Source organism: Trachymyrmex septentrionalis, unplaced genomic scaffold (genome assembly GCF_001594115.1).
Source record: "Trachymyrmex septentrionalis isolate Tsep2-gDNA-1 unplaced genomic scaffold, Tsep1.0 scaffold275, whole genome shotgun sequence".
NCBI lineage: Eukaryota > Metazoa > Arthropoda > Insecta > Hymenoptera > Formicidae > Trachymyrmex > Trachymyrmex septentrionalis.
In genome coordinates, this window is record NW_017305436.1 from 37,238 (window position 1) to 58,355 (window position 21,118).

A 21,118-nucleotide genomic window follows, 5' to 3' on the forward strand; every position below is an offset into this window, starting at 1 on the left:
ATGGTTATAGCAAACCTACTTGTGGGGATAGACATAGTACAAATGGCTTTTTACTTAGAGTTAGAATAAATAAAAATAAGGTAACATACGTCAAAATTGTTATTATGGACTTTATAAAACCAAAATTTATAGATATTAAAGTAGATCTGAAAGTTATCTCCTTCTAATAAAGATCTTCAAATATATAATGAGGCTCGAAAAAATCTATCAGTGAAAAATGTAAAAAAGTTCATCAGAGTCTACATCAGCTATTCGGATGCACAGAAATTCTTTATTTTTCAAGTGAATGTAACAAAACAAATAAAATATACATATCAACCCTTCAATTCGGGTTCTTATCAATATAAAATACATATAAATCGAAATTACATAAATAACGCAAATTCCAAATTGATGATTTCCGAAAAATTAGTTTGTTCTTCTTTATCCAAATGCCAAATTAGCTATGTAACGAATAGCGCAATGATTATGAAAAATATTACATTATACAATAATAATATAAAACTTACATAAAGTAAAGCCAAAGTCATATTGCGTCACTACGTAGAATCACATCGCTCATCAGATTGTCAGATTTGCTGTATAGTCATTCAAAAGAAACACGAAACGAAAATTAGAGAATTATTAAAATCATTTGTTTGAATTTTCTATTATATCCACTTACTATGTAAGCGTTTTCTCGCGACTTCACGTAAAGGACTTGTGATGTCGACAGTCAAAGATACAATGAGAGTCAAAATAATAAAGTCAAGTAGTTATTGATAAAATAAAAAAAAACTAAGAACAAAAGAGGATAATATCAACGTCAATTCAGTAAACAAATTTATGTATAGTTCAAAGAATATGTATTATTCTATAAATTCAAACTCTGTTTCTGTTGCTTTATATGGATCGCTTCCGAAATCAATCTTTTATTAAGTACTTTTCTTCATCTAATATTTTGACATTTCCCAATCAAGATCATGCTGATAACTGATTCTGTGTTCTGTTACTACGATTTAAATTTTATATTAATAAGGACTCGAAGAAATGAAATGTATATTTTATTTATTTTGTAACATTCACACGAAAAATAAAGAATTTCTGTGCATCCAAATAGCTCTGATGGGGTTTTTTACATTTTTCTTTAAAGATCTTCATACATTCCATTTAAAAAATAAATAAATAAATTCAAAATTTGCTATTGTAAGAAAAAAGTATAATCATGAAGACAATGTTAATGTTGATTATTTTGTTAACTAGGAAAACGATTGCAGTGTTAACTTTATTCATTGTAATAATAAAGGAGCAGCTGAGAAAAAATGTGCTACAGATAATAAAAACCAATATGATACGTGTATAGACAAGAATCTATTGAAAAGGAAAAAGAACCTGTTTATCTTTAACAATAAATATGAAAATTTATCTCAAAGGACAGATTATGAAGTACCACGTTTAAAAATATTAGGAAGAATAGAGACTGAATTCAAATTTACGAGTATATATTATGTATATATATATTAAAAATAAAGATATGTTGTATATGTATATACAGAGTGTCACTGTTAAGTAGCTATCCCGTTTTATCTTATAAACAGAGATAGCCCTAATAAATATAATCCCTGGTAGAAAAGTTTTACTGAAATTTTGCAGACATTTTGCTGAAAGTGATATTTTAGAAAATTTGTTAAAATTCCACTGAAATTTCACTGAAAGTGAACTTTTCAGCAATAATATTAAAAAATTGTTGAAATTGAATCAAAATTTTTCCATTCGCAAATTTATTCGAGCATTTCATTACAATTTGCTCAAATTTCTTTGAAAGAACGGTGGCAATTTAAAGTCAAAATTTTCTGTGACTGAAACGTATGAAATCGGTCATTCTATACAGATGAACGTGCTAAACTCGAATATGAAGTTTAAAATTTTTCAAAGTCCGGGGAATTTTGGAGAATTTTAAGTTTTGTTTTGCAGCAAAATATTGTTCAATGAACAATAAGGGTTGAAATGAATAATTAAATGATAAAAGTTAATAAAATATAAAATTTAATAACATGCCGGATAACAACAACAAACGTTTCGATCACGATTGGATCATTATCAATGTTTACAAAATAAGTCTAAACGGTAAAAAAACATAACATAAAGTCGATCAAAGATTAAACATGTATATTCTGTCAAAAAAGTACCGGGAATTGATCATTTAAAAAGCCCGCTTAAAGGAATTGTAAAAATTCTTTTTGTCGCTAAGTTGGCATAACTGTCCTCTATACTGACGCGGAGCTGGAGTGCCATCTGTCATTTAATGTGATTATCATGCTCGATTTTATCAGTTCATCTCAAGTGTGTTTTGCGATTTTTACAATGAATGAAAAGATCGAACAAAGAATTTGTCTCAAATTTTGTATTGCAAATAGAATTTCGTGTGCCGAATCGCTGAAGATGTTACAGAAGGCTTACGATGAATCGACTTTATCAAAAACACGTGCATATGAATGGTACAGTGCATTGAAAAGCGGTCGAGATGTGGTGAAAGATTTGCCTCGCTCTGGTCGGCCATCAACGTCTTCAACTGAAGTTAACATCGATAAAGTGAAGGAAATGGTGATTGAAAATCGTCATTTCAGTTTGAGAGAGATAGCCGCTGAACTTACGGTGTCTCACGAATCAATTCGTACCATTTTACGCGATTGTTTGGGCATGGAACGCGTTGCCGCTCGACTAGTTCCGAAAGACCTCAATTTTCTTCAAAAACTCAATCGCGTAAAGGTCGCTGAAGACATGTTAGAACGAGTTAATTCCGACCCCACATTCATAAAACGCATTATAACTGGTGATGAGACATGGGTTTACGAGTTTGATATGCAAACCAGTCAACAAGCTTCGGAATGGCGCCTTCCAACTGAGCCAAAACCGAAAAAACCACGTCAAAGTCGATCAAAAGTCAAAGTGATGTTAACTGTTTTCTTTGATTGTCGCGGTGTTGTGCACTCGGAGTTTTTGCCAGAAGGTCAGACGGTAAATAAAGAATATTATCTGGGCGTTATGCGGCGTTTGAGAGAGCAAATTCGTCGAAAAAGGCCAGATTTGTGGAAAACAAACTCATGGATTTTGCACCATGATAATGCACCATCTCACAAGGCTATCATTGTGAACGAATTTCTGACCAAAAACTCAACAAATATCATCGAACAACCACCGTATTCACCAGATATGGCTCCGGCTGACTTTTTTCTCTTTCCAAAACTCAAATTACCACTTCGGGGCACTCGTTTTCAGTCGATAGAAGACATAAAAGAGAATTCGCGTCGAGAACTGAAGTCGATTTCGGAAAATGCGTTTAAAAAATGTTTTGATGATTGGATTATTCGTTGGCATAAATGTATTATTTCGAAAGGAGCCTACTTTGAAGGCGAATAAATTTGAATGAATAATAACTATTTTGTGTTTTATTGACCAATTCCCGGTACTTTTTTGACAGAATGTAATTCGCATTTTATAACTATATGATTGTTCAAGAACTCTTCATAATATAAAATAAATAATAAATCAAGGGAAAAGTAAAAGTCAACCCATTATTGGCGGACTCAGACACGTATGTTTTAATCAAGAAAGATCCGATTAAAAAACAACAACTTTAAGGTCTTTGCTCACTGGATGGAGAACTAAAGGTTATATCAAAGATTCTGAACAAAGATTATAAAGCTTTGTATTGTAATGATGGGTTACTTCCGAGAGTTTATGGGTTGCCTAAGATTCACAAGCCTGGTTGTCTTCTCAAGATTATCGTACCATCGGTGGGCAGTCCGCTATATTCATTGATTACTTTTTTGCACAATAGATTATTTAAAATCATTCCGAAGGCAAATAGTTACATCAAAAATAGCTTTGATTTAGTCGATAAATTAAGAATGTTGCACATACTGGTGCACATGATTTAATTTCATTGGATGTGACATCTCTTTTCACGAATGTTGGATATAGCGGTCGATTGTGTGAATAAGCAATGGGATTTCATTTCGAAGAATTGCTCACTTCCTAAGAATGAGTTTTTGGGAGCGATCCGATTTGTCTTAGATTCAACCTTTTTTTCCTTTGATAATTTAATTTATAAACAAAGCTTTGGCACCCCCATGGGTTCTCCGTTATCATCGGTAATAGCGGACTTAGTAATAAGGAGATTAGAGATGGTGTCCTTGATGTCGTTGAATTTGGACATTTTATTTTATTATAGATATTGTAAGATAGTCCTTCAGTCATAAATTATAAGTTTAGTTTTCGCGCCTCATCGCTGGCGGCGCTCCGATCAGCCGCCACTACCGCACACGATTGGCCGTGCCTTGCGATTGGCCCGTCGAAAATACTCTTTCGGGATTGGTTGAATTGCGATGGGGCAGAAGGAACGAGATCCTGAGTGATTCCTTTGTACAGGATATAGTCCGTTACCATACTTTGAATAAAGTGTGTGCTTCATATAGTAAATATCGTATATCGAATAGTGAATGATACGCCCTTTCCTCCCAAAGAGTTTCCTAGATTATCCCTCCTTCGGAGAAGTCCTGACTACATTCCTTTCCTTTTCGGAACCTTGCGGTTTTCGGAAGTTATACAAGTGTTCGGAAGTGATCGTATTTGTCTTACAATATGTTGATGATATTTGTACCGCGGTTCCTCTTTCTAAAATCGAAGTTTTATTAAAACAATTCAACTCATTTCACCCGCGTCTCCAATTTACTACTGAAATAGAGGGAGAAAAAATAAATTTTTTTGATATTACTATATCAGGGTATTTTAGGAGGAAAAATTTGTGACAACTCTGTCCCTCTCTCCCTCGTCCTCTTCTCTCTTTCTCAATTGATAATGATTATAAAGTTATCTTTCTGAAAAAGGACGATCATTATGTAATGCAAAAATTGATTTTGCCAAATATTTTATACTTATTCGGTAAATATGTCGAATAGGGAAAACATCTCTGATGACCTTGACGTTGACATATGTCAAGATCATGACATTGAGTAACTTCCATCAGAGTTTAGCCGTCACTCGTTATTCATTAAAAAGTTATTATATTAATAAAAAAAGTTTGAAAGATGTCTCTTTGCTACTATATAAAACAGAAATTTTCTGCTTCCAAATATATTTTACAACTTTCTACGCGAAATGACTCTCACCCCACCTTTTCCTCTGCTTAGGGGCACACGACTTTCTATGCGAAGCGAGTTGCATCCTATCTTGCCAAGTTACTTCGCGTGAAAAATCATTATGTAAGAAAGGAAGGGTACAGAATAGTTTTTAATATTATATATAACAGAAATAAAATGTTATTTTTCAACAAAAATAGTAATAAGCCTCAATAAATTAAAAATCTGAAGGAAAAAGGCTATAAGCCTATGAGCTAAGCCTTCTTTTTTTGGTTATTTTTCAAACTTTTTTTGTTAATAACTTTTAAACGAATAACGAGTGATGGCTAAAACTTGTTGGAAGTCACTCAGGGTCATGATCTCGACAACATATGTCAAGATCAAGGTCATTGGAGAGTGCTCTCTTAAACAGGATATTTACCAAAATTTTTTTTAGATGTAATATGCTAAAAAGTGTTAAATTTTTTCGAACACTAAGGGGCGTCCGGCTTTCCACGTGAAGCAACTTTGGCGAGATGGAATCGAATTCATTTCGAATAAAAAGTCATGTGCCTCTAAGCAGGAGAGGAGATGGAGTGAGAATCATTCCGTGTGGAAAGTTGTAAAATATATTTTTTAATTCACGGTAGGAATGTAGAAATAAAAATTTGAAATCGATGTTTTTCACCATTACTACTACATGGATAAGTTTAACAAGTTGAAATTTTATATAAAATAATCTTTTAATCGAGTTTAACAATATGATGTACTCAAAATTGGATTTACTTGGGCATTTTTCATATGCTTATTCAGTTATGCTCTTTATCTGAAAACTTTTCTGAAAATTTTATAATATTTCTTTAAAAATATATTGAATATTTTTTAACAATTTTTTTTATAAAAGTATTGCAAAATTAATACGGACACGCGAAAATTAGTCTTTCGGCATTTATTTTTTTAAATAAAGAGTTTTAATATGTGTGAGAAGATCATGTGATATTAAGTGCGTTCTTATTTGTACATTATAATAATAATATATAATATGTACATTATTTAATATTTATTTTTTAAAATAAATACAATTAAAATATGAAGGGCTACGAGGAAAAAGCTAGATCTTGTTTGCCAATATTTACTAATCTATTTAAACATTCCAACAAATGTTTCGATCATTTATCAAGTTATTTTCTTTTGCTTATTCTTCTATTAGGACTATGTCCTGTTGCCTCTACTCTCTTGATCTTCCTGCGAAGTAGAGGTCCAGTTCTCGTACCATTTTTTAGATGATCTTTCTGGTAGTCGTTTGGAAGCGAGGATCTCCAATCTCACTCATTTTGCTAACCGGTCTAGTCCCATTCTATCCACATGGTCTCTCTAATATCGTCTTCTCTCTCTCATAAATCTCACCACGTCCTAAATTCTGCATTCCTCTCGTATCTCTTGACTTTTCATTCTGTCTCTTAATGTAACCCTTTAATGCTCCTGTTGTGCCGTTCGGTGATATCCCACCGCTGCCACCAATTTTGTTGTGCCGTTCGGTGATAATTCACCGCTGTCATCAATTTTTGGTGTGCCTTTCGGTGCAACAAGTAATTTTGGGATTCGGTTCACCTAAAGAATTAGGACCTACGAGGAGAGCTGAGGAAGGTGCACAAGAAAAATACACACTTAATCACTTTTCACTTTTATTTAAAATAATTTTTCCTTTTTAATTACACTTGTTTAATATTAATACATCAGACTTGGTGTAGCAATACTATTTGAACTTTGCTTTAGCAATCATAGTTACTTGTGATTTATAACTTGTGTTCGCGCTCGTGATAATACTTTTGAGGCGGTCGGTATCGCGTATTATAATTAGACATTCATCGCTTGCGACGCGCGTAACGTGTCTGTCAGATTCGTTCGTTATGCGAGACTTTCCGGCCGGCGATTAGGCCGCCGAATATAAAGAAGTGCGCGGTGTCTTTTTATCGCGCCTTTTGGCGATCGATATGACTATATTTGGACGTCGTTCGCGCGTTGATCACCAAACCTGCGATCATTTCCGCGACTCGTTGCTAAAATACAAGGTTTAGAAATAATTGCTGCATTGCATTTCCGCTAGCTAGTTGCTATAACGAAATGCAAGGCATTTACTCGTGGTAGCTTTAGGGGTACAACACTTCCTAAGTGTCTTCATTTAGCTGTTCTTGCCAATCTCTTCGTTACAGCTGTCTCGGCTGTAGTTTCAACTGCGTAAGTCAGTATTGGTCGTACACAGGTCTTACATATTCTTATTATGCTATTAGTCGACATGTTTTTGTTTTTTCATATCACTTCTCTGAGATATTTGTGCGGCATTGTTAATTTGGGCATCTACTTCTTTTGGGAGATTTCTGCTGCTTGTGGTTTCTATTCCCAGATACTTGAAAGCTCATGACTTGTTCAATACTCTTGTCGTATATTACCAGCTTACAGCGAATGGGTTTTTGAATATTATTTATGCCATTGATTTGGTTTTTTTAGTTGATATTTCCATATTGAGTTTTTTGAACGCCCTGGTGAACCTTCAATAAACGCAGCTGTTTATCTTCGTTTTGAGCCATTAGGACGGTATTAGGAGCGCATAACACATTATTTTCCTAGTTTTCTAGCCCATCTCAAATCTTCCGTTGACTTCTTTTATTTGTCGTTTTATCTTATTTATTACTATATTGAAGGAAAGGTTTTTCATTATTCGGTTAACTTGTGGTTAACCTAATGTTTCACTCAATAGGTTTGTTTATGACATCATCATAGATAAAGCCATTGCAATCCATTGGATAAAACATCAGGTTAAACTTAACCATAAATTAACTAGATAATGAAAAACCGAGCCGAAGAGGGTTAGGCTGAGGCTATCTTTGTCGGATGTGTTGCTACCTCTGTTAGAGCTTTCCCCGATTCTGGTCTTGTTATTCGTATTCAGTTGTTGTGATCAGTTCTATATATATTTCGGGTGAGCTGATGGAGAATTTTTATTACCTCTTGAAGTTTAATTCTATCAAATGCTTGTTTAAGGTTTAGGAGGCATAGAAATAAGAATTTATCATATTTCAAAGATTTCTCAACCTATTGTCGTATAATAAAAGTGACGTCTATGGTTGACTGGTTTTGTTGGAATCCCTGTTGTTCTTTATTGATTCCTGCTGACTGTGATTTTTCTTGATATTATTTTAATATTTTTTGTATGGTATTTAGCAGCGTCACGCCTCGATAGTTCTTGGAGTCTTTTTTGTCGCTTTTCTTGAAGATAGGGACGGTTGTGCTTGTTCTCTACCCGTCCGGGATTTGTTTATCTTTTACTATCTTGAGAAAGAGCTTAGTTAGTTCTCAAGTTGAGTTCCTGCATATTTGATTAGTTTGTTAGTAATTTGGTCCATCCTAAGGGCTTTTCGGTTCCTCAACCTTTGGAAGACCGGAGGTCCCTTTACGGACTTCGAACCATTTTAGTTAATTTTTTGGGATATGGTGTTTGCACATTTATGATGTCCGCATATATTTTGGAGAATAGGGCACGCACCATTAGTATGCCGGCACGTTTCTCGACAACCGTACTGTGCACGAGACATTATTTAAAGAAGTATATTTTATTGCATGAACATAATTTACTGCACTAAAAAAAATGTTTTTACATACGTTATTTGTGAAATTTTTATTCTACAATGAATAGATAATTATTCTAACAGTATCTAATGATATAATATTGTATTTAGTTAAAAAAAAAACAAAAAATAAGAGATGCCATTTTTATCTGGACCGGTGACCCCTTTAGGAATGCGACAGTGGCGCCACCTTTTTTGCCACTCAATCCCATGACATTGACAAAAAAGTTCTAGCTTTTAAAATAAAAAAGTCGATCAAAAACATGCCGATCCCCAGAAGTTAACTTTCTAATTGTGCTGTACATCTCATCAAATGTTATATATTCCATCTTTTGGTCTCCTTGCGTTACTCTCAGCTCGAGCTTCTGAACGGTTACTCTCCTCCGTGCTTTGATAAAGATTTGAAATAGTTTATCTAGATTTCCGGGGTTATAGAGTTAACTTGAATCTCTTCGTTGATAGGTTTCTTCCTTTTCCTCAGCGTGTACCAGATCTTTCTTTGTGCGCCATACAGATCGTGTTCCATCTCACATGAGACGGTCTCTCAGTAAGCCTTTTTCATTTCTGTTATTACATTTGTGGTTCTATTTCTGATCACTTTGTATCTTACTCCTCTTGGGTTGGGTTGCTCCTATAGGCTAGGTATGCTCTTTTCTTTTCCAATGCCAAATGTCAACGCCAATGTCTTGATCTGCTTTGTAAACCAGGCTTTTTCATTCTCCTTCTCATTTGCATTTACTTTTCTGACTCTCAGTGCCTCCTTTGCACCGCCAGTCATGTTAGATTTTATCTTCTCCCACTTCGCACACTATTCTCTTGTACTATTTGATTAGCACATATTTTTTTTGTTAATCTATTCAGGTATAATGTGCGGGTGCTTTCGTCTATTAGTGACTATATTGAAATTTGTTATATAGCATGATTCTTTTTTTCTTTTGGAGTTTCTCTATGAGATGGTATTTACAGAGCAGCAATGCGTGATCTGTTCTTGCAGCTGAGTTTAGAGTCCGGACATCTAGAATCTACGAGTGAATTCTTCTGTTGATTACTATGTAGTTGATGACCGACTTCTAGCCTCTATGAAATGACAATGTCGACATTAAATCGATGTCATTTAGTTTGTCATTTTTGATTAGGTAGTGTTCATGAAGTTGTATTTTTGTTGCATTTTATGTTTAAAGAAGGTGTTGTTAATTCAAAACTCATTTAAAACGCATCGAGATCAGAAGTTGACCGTTATTATTTATCTCCTTCATTAAATTTTTTATATGCATTATGCCCGACAGAGGTGTGTTATTTATTTTTGCGTTAAAATTTCCGATCACAAATATCCTATTGTTCTTCGGTATGCCATTTAGGATATCCTGGAGTTTGTCGTAAATTCCTTCTCTGATCTTCTTCAATTTAGATATGTCGGGCGCGTAGACATTTAGTACTTATATTCTTGTTGTTTGGAACTTTAACATTAAATATATTAAGTTGCTACTAATGTAGTTTATCTGATCTATGTGATTTTCAAGCCTCTCGTGTATAAATATCCCTACCTCTTCCTGCGCCTTTTGGTTCTTGTCTTTTTCACTGTAAAACAGGATATATTTTTGGTATCTAACATTGCCTTTGCCTTTTTTCTTTTTTTCTGTGAGATTTCGCAAATGTCTATTCTGTGTTTAGTGAGTTCCATGATGATCTCTTGGTCTTTATTCCTCCATAATGTGACATTCCATGATCCAATTTTGAATATATTCGTTTTCCATATACAGCGCGTTAGTTAAGTATGTTGCCATACTCAACAGAGCGACTCTTTGGTTTATTTTAAGTAAAAAAGTTCATATAAACATGTGTCCTAAACGGCTTATTTTCCGAAATACAGGTGAATGTTCGCAAATGTTTGACGAAACGGTAAATTGCGTTGGAGATATCTTCGTACATAAATATGCCTTGCTTTACGTGAGTTACTATTCGCATAACTGTAAACAAAGTGACAAAGTCAAAATCAAAGTCTTCTAGATCACTAGACTTAAATTCTTTGGATTATTTCCTTTGGGAATATCTGAACTCATTGGTTTATATTACCTCAATTGAGAATGAGAATGATTTAAGGAATCGAATAGTTGCTTCATGCGAGACAATACGTAACACACCTGGTATCTTTGAGCGTGTACGTCAATCTTTGAAAAGAAGGCTCGATGGATGTATCATGGCACAAGGTGGACATTTTCAATAATTCATCTAATTGTTTTATTTTATCAGAAGAACTGAAGCCTGTTTTGTTTTTCTGTTTTTGATTAGTTTTTGACTAGTTTAAGCTGTATTTTTTTTCAAATAAACAGATTATTACTACACGTTTAAATTTTTTTATTTTGGAAACTAAGCCGTTTAGGATACATGTTTATATGGACTTTTTTACTTGAAATAAACCAAAGAATCGCTCTGTTGAGTATGGCAACATACTTAACTAACACCCTGTATAATTTTGTTTGAATATACTCATTTTTTTTCTTCTTTGTCGTGTTTCTATTTTCTTTAATCCGTCGTTGTTCTGAAGCTGTATTAGCAGACTTATGAGCATACGTTGTTTTTACAGCGTGCGGGTTGCTAGCCCAGCACGCTAACCTTCCTCCTTTCTCCAGGGTTGGAATCGACCGTGACGACTACTTCCTAGTCTATCCCAGGCAGAGTTCTGTAAGGCGGAAGTCATTTTCAATGTTAAATAAATAAATTAATATCAAAAAATAAAATTAAAAAAGAAGTAATAAGACGTATTATTCTTGCCCGCGTGAATTAATAAATGATAATATATGATGCTCAATTTAATCAAATAATAAAACAATTACAACTAAAATGTAAAGGACGAACAAAAAGCCAGATCTTATTTGCTAATATTTAATAATCTTATTAAATCGTCTTATTACTACTTCTTTTTTTAATTTTATTTTTTTGTATTGATTTGTTTATTCAACATTGAAAATGATTTAATAAGTGATCGAAACGTTTATTGGAATGTTTAAATAGATTATTAAATATTAGCAACTAAGATCTAGCTTTTTGCTCGTAGCACATTTTGGTTGTAATTGTTTTTATTGCGCATCATATATTATCATAAAGAACAATTCAAGGACTCTTCATATATAAATTAAATAACAATAAAAACAAGGGCAGAGTAAGAGTCAACGCATTTCTCCGAAAAAATCATACAAATGAAGGAATAAATTAAAAATACAAAAAATAATAAAAAAGAAAGAAAAGATATATATTAAAACAACAAGTAAAAGTGATCATAAATAAAAAAATATGTTAGACAGACGGGCAGACAATTAAAAACCAGGATTACAGAGCATTGCAATCACATTAGATACGACACTTCTGTCCGTTCTGTCATAACCGAGACGACAGCATGATCACGATTTCCAATAGGATAAAGTCAAAATTTTAGACGAAGAGCCTTGCTATAGGAAACGTTTAATTTCCGAGATGCTCAATATCAAGAAGCAGAAAAATAGTCTAAATTTACAAACTGATACTGAAAGTCTTTACAAAGTTTATATTCCTATTATAAATAAAGTTTGACTTTTCGGTACTAACAGTCCGTCTCTTCTTTCAGTCCGTGGTGATCCGTATTAGCGAGCGTACATAACAATTGATACACTATGTTTGTCTTACATATCTGCGTTCCACCTAATTTAGTATATTCTGGTGGTTTTTCATTCTTGTATGGGCACGTCTGTTTGAATAATTTACACTTGTCTTTTTTGGTGAGTTTGAATTACGTTCTAAATGTTTCGGTATGTTAATTTAGTTGCACTTTTTTAAGTAGTTTTTATCTTTTTTACTAACTAGAACTGTTTCAAGTGACACGAAACACATTTGACTGCTCAATTGTATGCGAATAATGTCGAGTTTTACATCAAGACTCACCCGAACTGTGATTATGCGAACATTAATTATTTTTGTACTATGGTTTTTTTGATATGTTAATGTCTGAAGAGGGCTCAATCCGGTAGCCGAAACTTGTAATGTTTTTTAATTTATGATCATTTTACTTGTTATTTAAATATATATCTTGTCTTTCTTTTTTATTATTTTTTTATATTTTTAATTTGTTCCTTCATCTGTATGATTTTTTCGGAGAAATGCGTTGACTCTTACTTTGCCCTTGTTTTTATTGTTATTTAATTTATATATTATCATTTTATTAATTTTTTAAAATTGATACATTTATAACTTTTTTAAAAAATATTGCACAAATTATTGTAAGATATTAAAAATAGGATTTTTAATATTATATATATATATGCATTTAATATCATATATATATGCATTTATAATAAATATATTTTATATATACAATATACATGTTCATCTTTCTCTCAACATCTTTGATCCGACGTTACAACTGTACGTTCATTAACATGGGTATTTATCGATTATCAAAGAAGCAGTTCTCATCTTCTCATTGCATCAAGTGACGCGAGATATAGCATTATAATGGATGATCCTTTAGGAGCACCATAAAATTAATTCCCGAATTCAGAGGGAAACATTTTTTTACAATTTTGTTGTATATTCTAGAATATGATAATAATCAATAATATTTATTTTAGCAATAACTAGATTAATTAATTTTATTTCTCTAAAATTTTACTGAAATTTTAGCGAAATTTTTTCATCAGGGATATCAATTAAACTGTTCTATTGTAAGCATGGTGATCACTTACAAGTAAATCTTTCCATTATTCGCCGAATTTAATGAAGCTTAATACATTTGTAGAGCAGACAAAAGTAATAGACATGTGTTTTTTTATAGTGGCAATGGTGCAGATTTGAGGATGAAAATTATCCTTATAGTGATAAGTATGAACACCTAATTTCTTGCATTTTAGCTTACTCTATTAGAGCTACTGCTTTTTAGAGGTGATAAGAAGCTATTACGTTTCCTGAAAGCAAAGCCAGTACAGAAAATGTAGAATTCAAAATGGCACACTCAATATGGCGACCTACTGAAAGAGAAACAATTTTATCTCGCTCTTCTCAGGAAGAACCTGAGGAGGTCTATCCCTATTTCGCCTTTTTTTACTTTTGTTTTTTATATTTTTTTTTATATTTTTTTTTTGTTTCTATATTTTTTTATATTGATTAACGAATTCTATGACACATAGTTATACAATTCAGCTCATCATATCAATGATTCTCTTTTGTCACTGCTGTTAATTATTTTACAAGAAAAATATGGAATTGGACCTCGAGTAGAAGCTAATCTTTTTAAATGTAATAATGTTGTATTACCTTCAAATTCAGGTAAAACGACAGGGCAACGAATTTTATAAAAATATAGTTTACAAATGTTTATCTCCCTAATTGCAATGATAATAGTGTTTTAGATTTATGGAACAGTTAAAATTTGAAAACATTTGAGGCAATGGATAAATTATCAAAAAATATTAAAATTTTAAAAACTCCTCAAAAACAACTGAGATGATTCAACCTCTCGATATTCGGCTTCAGAATTTGGAAAAATTTTATTAAACATTTTCAGATACAGTTATTTTGTATAATTACGACGTGAACTTACACTTACGAAACAACGTTAGCAAACTTCAATCGCTTATATATATATACATCAGTTATCTTCTCTTTTTATAAATTATTTAAATATTCGTACAAAAATGAATATTTATAAGAGAAACTACTTTATTTTTATAATCTCGTAGATTATTGTTTTAAAAATTGTGAAAGTTTTTGTGCTTTGATGTGTGATAATGTAGCAGTCGTAAAATGCGCTTGATGTACAAAATCTTTATGCATACAAGAGTTTTTTTTTTAATATCCTTTCTGTAAAGAATACATAAAATAAAAATGAAAATTGCGCTACAAAATTACAAATATTACAAAAATTGTAAAAATATAAACAAATATAGAAACAAAAAAAATATATAAAAAATAAAGAAAAGTAAAAAAAAAGAAAGACGAAATGGGGATAGACCTCTTCAGTTATTCCTTTCGGCAAAGAGTGAGATAAGATTGTTTCTCTTTCAGTAGGTCGCCATATTAAGTGTGCCATTTTGAATTCTACATTTTCTGTATTGGCTTTGCTTTTAGGAAACGTGCCTCATATCACTTCTAAAAGCAGTAGCTCTAATAGAGTAAGCTAAGATGCAAGAAATTAGGTGATCGCGTTTATCACTGTAAGGGTAATTTCCATTTTCAAACCTGCACCATTGCCGATATAAAAAAATACGTGTCTATTATTTTTGTCTGCTCTACAAATGTATCAAGTTTCATAAAATTTGTCAAGTGACAGAAAGATAGATTTACTTGTTAGAAAATTATCCATGTTTTAGAACAGAGATATGCATAATTTTTACACGTAAAAAAATATTTTGATATAATATGTACAAGTTGTACCTTTTATCAAGTACAATATGTAATATATGATATAACAAACGATATATAACAAAATTATTTTATAAATTATACAAAAGGTTTAAGATTTTGCAGGGATTATTATTTTTTCAGTTTCGAAGTTGGAAGTTGGCTGTATCATAGGACCAAAACTGAAAAAGTATTATAATAGTTTACGTAAAATCTTAAATCAAAATAACTTGTATAATTTGTAACTTTATTATGTTATACATATATTGTTGTATTTATTAGAACGGACACTATAACTTTTATTATATCAAAATATTTATTTTATCGTGCAAAAATTATGTATATCTCTACAGTCTTTAACACAAATAATTTTTCTAAGTGATCACTGTACTTACAATAGTTTAGTTACAACAATTTAATTTGATATATTTTTTAAGTTTACCTCTTTTAATTTATGAGATAACAAGGTATGGTTACTTATCTATGGATCACTCTGTATATGCGGGGATTTATTTTAATATTATAATAGATAAATATTTCGAAAAATGTTAAAGATATGGAAAAACGTTTCAGAGAATAAGAACGATTTCAAGGGGGATGTATTTTAGTTACGTTATTTTTTTTCTGGAGGGATTAAAAAGATACGAAGGTCACTCTACTCTACTTCATTAGATGGAATTTTATATAATCTTTTAACTTAATACAATTTCTCTAATTATTTTGCATTATAAAAGTATTAAGGTAGATATATTAAAAATCAATAGTTTACAAGGTAATTTATACTTTATTCTGTTTTATTCATATTGACATAAAATTTAATTTCTCGTAAAATAAGAATTTTTTGATAATTATTCCTTAATATTTTTAAAAACAGAATAAGAAGATAAATTAATTGGTGTAAAAAAACATATTTGTTAAAAAAAATATGTACATAAAATACTTTTATAAATAAGCAATTATAATATGTGTTTTTTTCACAATTGATTTATTTCATTATTCTGTTCACAAAAGTATTAAGGTTCAATTATCGAAAAATCAATGGTTTACGAGATATAATATTTAATATTTTATGTCAATATATGCCAAAATAAAGTATATAATATCTCTTAAACTATTGATTTTTTTATATCTTTACTTTAATACTTTTATATGTGAAATAATTAGAGGAATCATTAAATAAAAAAGAAATATAATTACATTAAAAACAAATTGAGTGACCTTCGTATCTTTTTGGCGCTTCTACCTAAAAAAAATAACGTGGCCAAAATATATCTCCCTTAAAATCGTTCTATTTTTGTCTAAAACGTTTTCCTGTATCTTCTATATTTTTCAAAATATTTATCTATTAAAATTAAAATTAATTACCCTGTGCGTGCGTGCGTGTGTATTATGTAAATTATATAAAGTATTATCTTTATATTAATTTTTCTCATATACATATATATTAAAGCTATTAATATCTTTTCTTTTTAGATTTATGTGATTTTCAATATGTGCCAATGACACAGAATAGATTAAATCCAAAAAAATTGGAATGCATATATAGTTTGATTTATCCAACGGGCATTCCTCTTTATTCTTGGTTGAAGAACGATGTACCATATTTTCTTCCACCAGCTGTTTTCAGCAGAATGGATACTGTCCAACAGTATATACCAAAAACTGAAACAGATTCAAACTCAGATAATGTAATTAATACAAACAAAAAATCTAAAGCAGGCTTTCCTAGTTACGTGTACTTTTCTACATCTGAAGTACCTACCGCAGCACCAAAAGGCATTGAAACAGCTATGAAAGTGAAGTTTCTTCAAAACACACACTTGGAGCAAGTACGTCAACTATTCGAAGAGCGTCCAATCTGGTCAAAAAATGCCATTATGTATAAAACACGATTTACATCCGAACAACTGAAGATATTATTACCATCAGTAGCATATTATTTTATGACTGGACCATGGAGAATTATGTGGGTAAAACTAGGTTATGATCCAAGAAAGGATGTTAATGCGAGAAAATATCAGACATTGGATTATAGATTAAAAGCTATGCGTAAGTTATATTATGTTTTATTATCAAAGATATATCTAAATTTTAAAGTATATTTTATTTAATATAAGATTCTATTAAATTAACTCTCATGTGATTTATAGATGGATTAGGTTCAACTGTCAGATGTAAAAGAAATTATTCAAATTACACATTACCATATAAATCAGCTCCTGTTTCTAAACAGAAACCTGCAGTACTTACTGCTACGTTGAATCAGGAACAAAATTTGAAGAAGGAGCGGCATTTATACGAGAATGTGTATATATACCGGGAAGGTATGGTACCTCCTTCCCGGCAAATGTTTTATCAGGTTTGTTACTAGTTCTCTTTATAAAAAATAGTATGTTATGAAGGTAAAATAATATAAGTTTAGGCAAAAAATATTCCAATAATTTATATAATTGAATAATTGGAAGTAAAAATGTTTCATCTTCAAGCTCGAATGATTGATTAAATAAAACATAATAAATATACAAAATCAAGACAATAGGAATCTGCGCTATAGTTCGTGCGCTAATATAAATAATGCGTTGTTATAAATATATAAATATAGAAGATGTTAAGTCAAATAATAAAATTAATAATATATCGTCAACTAATAAAATGAAGAACGAGACGTTTTGGCTAACTTCTAGTTTTCTTAACGTTGTAAAAAACCATCTATTCTAGTCATAGATAGTGATATAACGTGATCGTCCGCTAATTTTCTCATGCATTGTCGGCGAAAGGAGTTCATCTCAAAACCAGTTCGCAAGCTGGATGATTTAAAATAATTATTTAATGCGTTAAAACTATTCAAAATGAAACAAAATCGCAACAACTAACCCGAGAAGTATCGACAGATAAGGTTACACAACATTTAAAAAATATATCTAAATGAAATATAAAAAGTCCTCTAACATAACATGATGAGGTTATTAAAAACGATAGGACCAAAAACTCTGAGTCTTACAATTGCATGTGAACTAATGGTAAAAATCTTACATATACGTAGGCTGCTGGAAAAGTTTCTACAAACAATATGAAAAAAAAACATGTAAAATTCGGTAAATGGCTTTATTGTTTTTCGATGTATTCGCCTTTAAGATCGATACATTTTTGCATACGCTCGAACCAATTTTCGAAACATTTTTTCCACTCTAAGGCTTTAACCTCAGAAATCAGTGTACGAAATGTTTCAACAGCTGCTTCAGGCAACTCAAATCGCTCACCCCGCATCTTATTTTTAATGTTTGGGAACAAAAAGAAGTCATTAGGTGATAAATCAGGTGAATACGAACAATGAGTCATCAATTGGACATTATTACTGGATAAAAAATCAACGGTTTGACGTGCTGTGTGACAGCTGGCGTTGTCATGATGAAGGATGATGCGACGATTTCGGTTTGTTCTACGCATTTCATTTATGATTTCTGGCAAACAAATTGTTGTATACCAATCAGTATTTACAGTCCTTCGATCCTCTAAAGCCACGGTTGTCACATGTCCCGGTATAACCGAAGAAACAAGCAATCATTTGCTTGGCAGCACTGCGTGAACGAACAACTTCTGTTGGTTTCGGTTCATTTTGAAATACCCAAACAGTGGATTGTTGTTTACTTTCGGGCTTATACGAATAGAGCTATGTCTCTTCCTCAGTAACGATGTTGTAGACCAAATTTGATCGACCTCGGTTGAATTTCTTGAGCATTTCTTTGCTCCATTTAACACGAGCCTGTTTTTGAGCTTCGGTCAAATTGTGTGGAATCCAACGACTGCAAAGTTTCCGTACGCTCAAGTGATCATGCAAAATCGTATGTATTGCTTTCATGTCAATGGCTAAGGATGCCTGAATCTCGTGGTATGTTATATGCCGGTCTCGCTCAATCATTTTACGCACAGTATCAACATTAGTGGCAATTACAAACGTGGATGGACGACTTTCACGGAATTTATCACTAAGAAAGGTACGTCCACGCTGGAATTCGGCAAACTAATTATAAACAGTCCTATTGGATGGGGTTTCATCACCGAAAGCCAAATAAAATCGATCGATGCATTGTTTCGGAGTTAGATTACATTTGTAATGGTAAAAAATCATTGCCCGAAAATTTTTACGCGAAATTTTCATTTTCTTACAAAATAACTTCTTTTAAAATATTATGCAAACAAAACTAGTTGGCTTGGATACAAACTGTCAATTGAATTATAGGTTAAAAACGTCTAATTTTACGGATATGATAATAGCAAAACGTTGGCGCCACTGGAAGTACTAGATTGCAGAAAGCTTTTCCAGCAGCCTACGTATTATCGAGTTCGGCAAATACAATGTCATATACATAAACAATATTATGAATTTAAATAACAGTGGTACGCTTGGTTAATTCCGTGTTCGTATTCAAATTGATGTCATTTTTTTGTCGTTTGATATTCATCATTTCAGAAATTAAATGCTTCCTATAGTTTGTCTCTAGATCCAAAACTTCAACTTCGTCTCATTTAAAATCATATCCAAATTGTAACCGTGACGGTGATTCGTCATGACAGAGTTAGTGGTATTTTTTTTTATGTGATTCTTACGTTTAGGAATTCTAGTCTTTAGCCGTTTACAGTTTATTCATAAGTAGCATCACAATTATTACAAGATATTTTATATACTACATTTTTATGAGAATAAGTGGGAAGAGGATCTTTAGATGCTTTGATAAAACAAGACAATTTGTTTTTAGACTGGAAAAAGATTTTGAGACAGCACCGCTGACTATATGTCTAAATTTTTGCCGAAACCGATTATGAACAGAATCGTGAACCATAACATTTTTTTTTAAATTTTTTCTGGAATTATTTACCTGTCCAATTAGCTTTTTATTGACAAGTTATTTTATACGTTATATTCCATTCCTGGCAATAAATTTTAAAACACATATGTTCAGGACACTAAAACAAGCTTATTCTGTAAATTTCAGAAAAATTTGAAGAAAATAAATTTTTTTGGAGAACGTCCTTAAGGGGTGAAACACTCCTTTGAAAAAAATAAAAAAAAACGGTATTTCTCTTTCGCGCCGAATATTGTCAGAAGTATAAAAAATGGAAAAAAAATTTTTTAATTAAAGTTGTACGGTTTCAAGATTATTTTAAAGTTGTGAAAAAATAAATTTTTTTATTTTAATTTAAAAAAAATTTTTTTGTTTAACAATATACCTTTAATATTCACAGTTTCCCTAAATTTTTAAATTTTTTTTTACCGAATTAAAGATTATTTTTTTCCAAATTCAATCATGTATAATAAAGTTATATTACAACATATTAATATTATAACATTTTTTAGAATTAATTATAAACGCTTCTTTATATACTCTATCCGTGCTCATGTGCGTAAGTAATTATCGTCATAACAATAAGATATATAAAGATGTTTTAAGTAAAATTTGTATAGTTTTTTATATGACTGTATATATAAATATATACAGGGTGTTTCTTCTAACTTGACCATCTAAAATATCTCCGTTGTTTTTAATGGTATGAGAAAATACCAAAGAAGATAGTTGTTCGATTCGAACGGGCACATATTATGATGAGAAAAAAATGTTTTTCAGATCATATTTTTTGAGACTTCAAGGTTACCTCTATTTTTTTAAATATAATTGTATGATTTTTTTTACACAATATGATTCCTTTAATTATTCTGAACATAAAAGTATTATATAAAAAAAGTAGTGATATAAAAAAACAAATAGTTTACGAGATATTTTATACCTTATTCTGGCATATATTGACATAAAAATATGTTAAATAACTCGTAAACTATTAATTAATTTTTTTAATAATCGTATCTTAATATTTTTATGAACAGAATAATGAGTGATGAATCAATTGGTGGAAAGAAAATACATAGTTGTTGAAACAAATAATATACTCGTGTATATATATATATATATATATATTAGGTTGATATAAAAAAAATGTTGGTTTTTGGTATTATAAAATGGTGGTTTT

The 21,118-nt window shown here is 31.3% G+C and overlaps 1 protein-coding gene across 1 annotated transcript in view; it reads left to right on the plus strand.

Annotated features, from left to right (window-relative positions):
* Positions 1–21,118, plus strand: part of LOC108749216 (general transcription factor 3C polypeptide 5) — an 83,254-nt gene that overhangs the window by 27,353 nt on the left and 34,783 nt on the right. Inside the window, exons 3-5 of the mRNA XM_018487782.1 lie at positions 1,243–1,477; positions 16,568–17,143; positions 17,245–17,453. Coding sequence (XP_018343284.1) covers positions 1,243–1,477; positions 16,568–17,143; positions 17,245–17,453 — 1,020 coding nt within the window. The remainder of the gene's footprint in view (positions 1–1,242; positions 1,478–16,567; positions 17,144–17,244; positions 17,454–21,118) is intronic.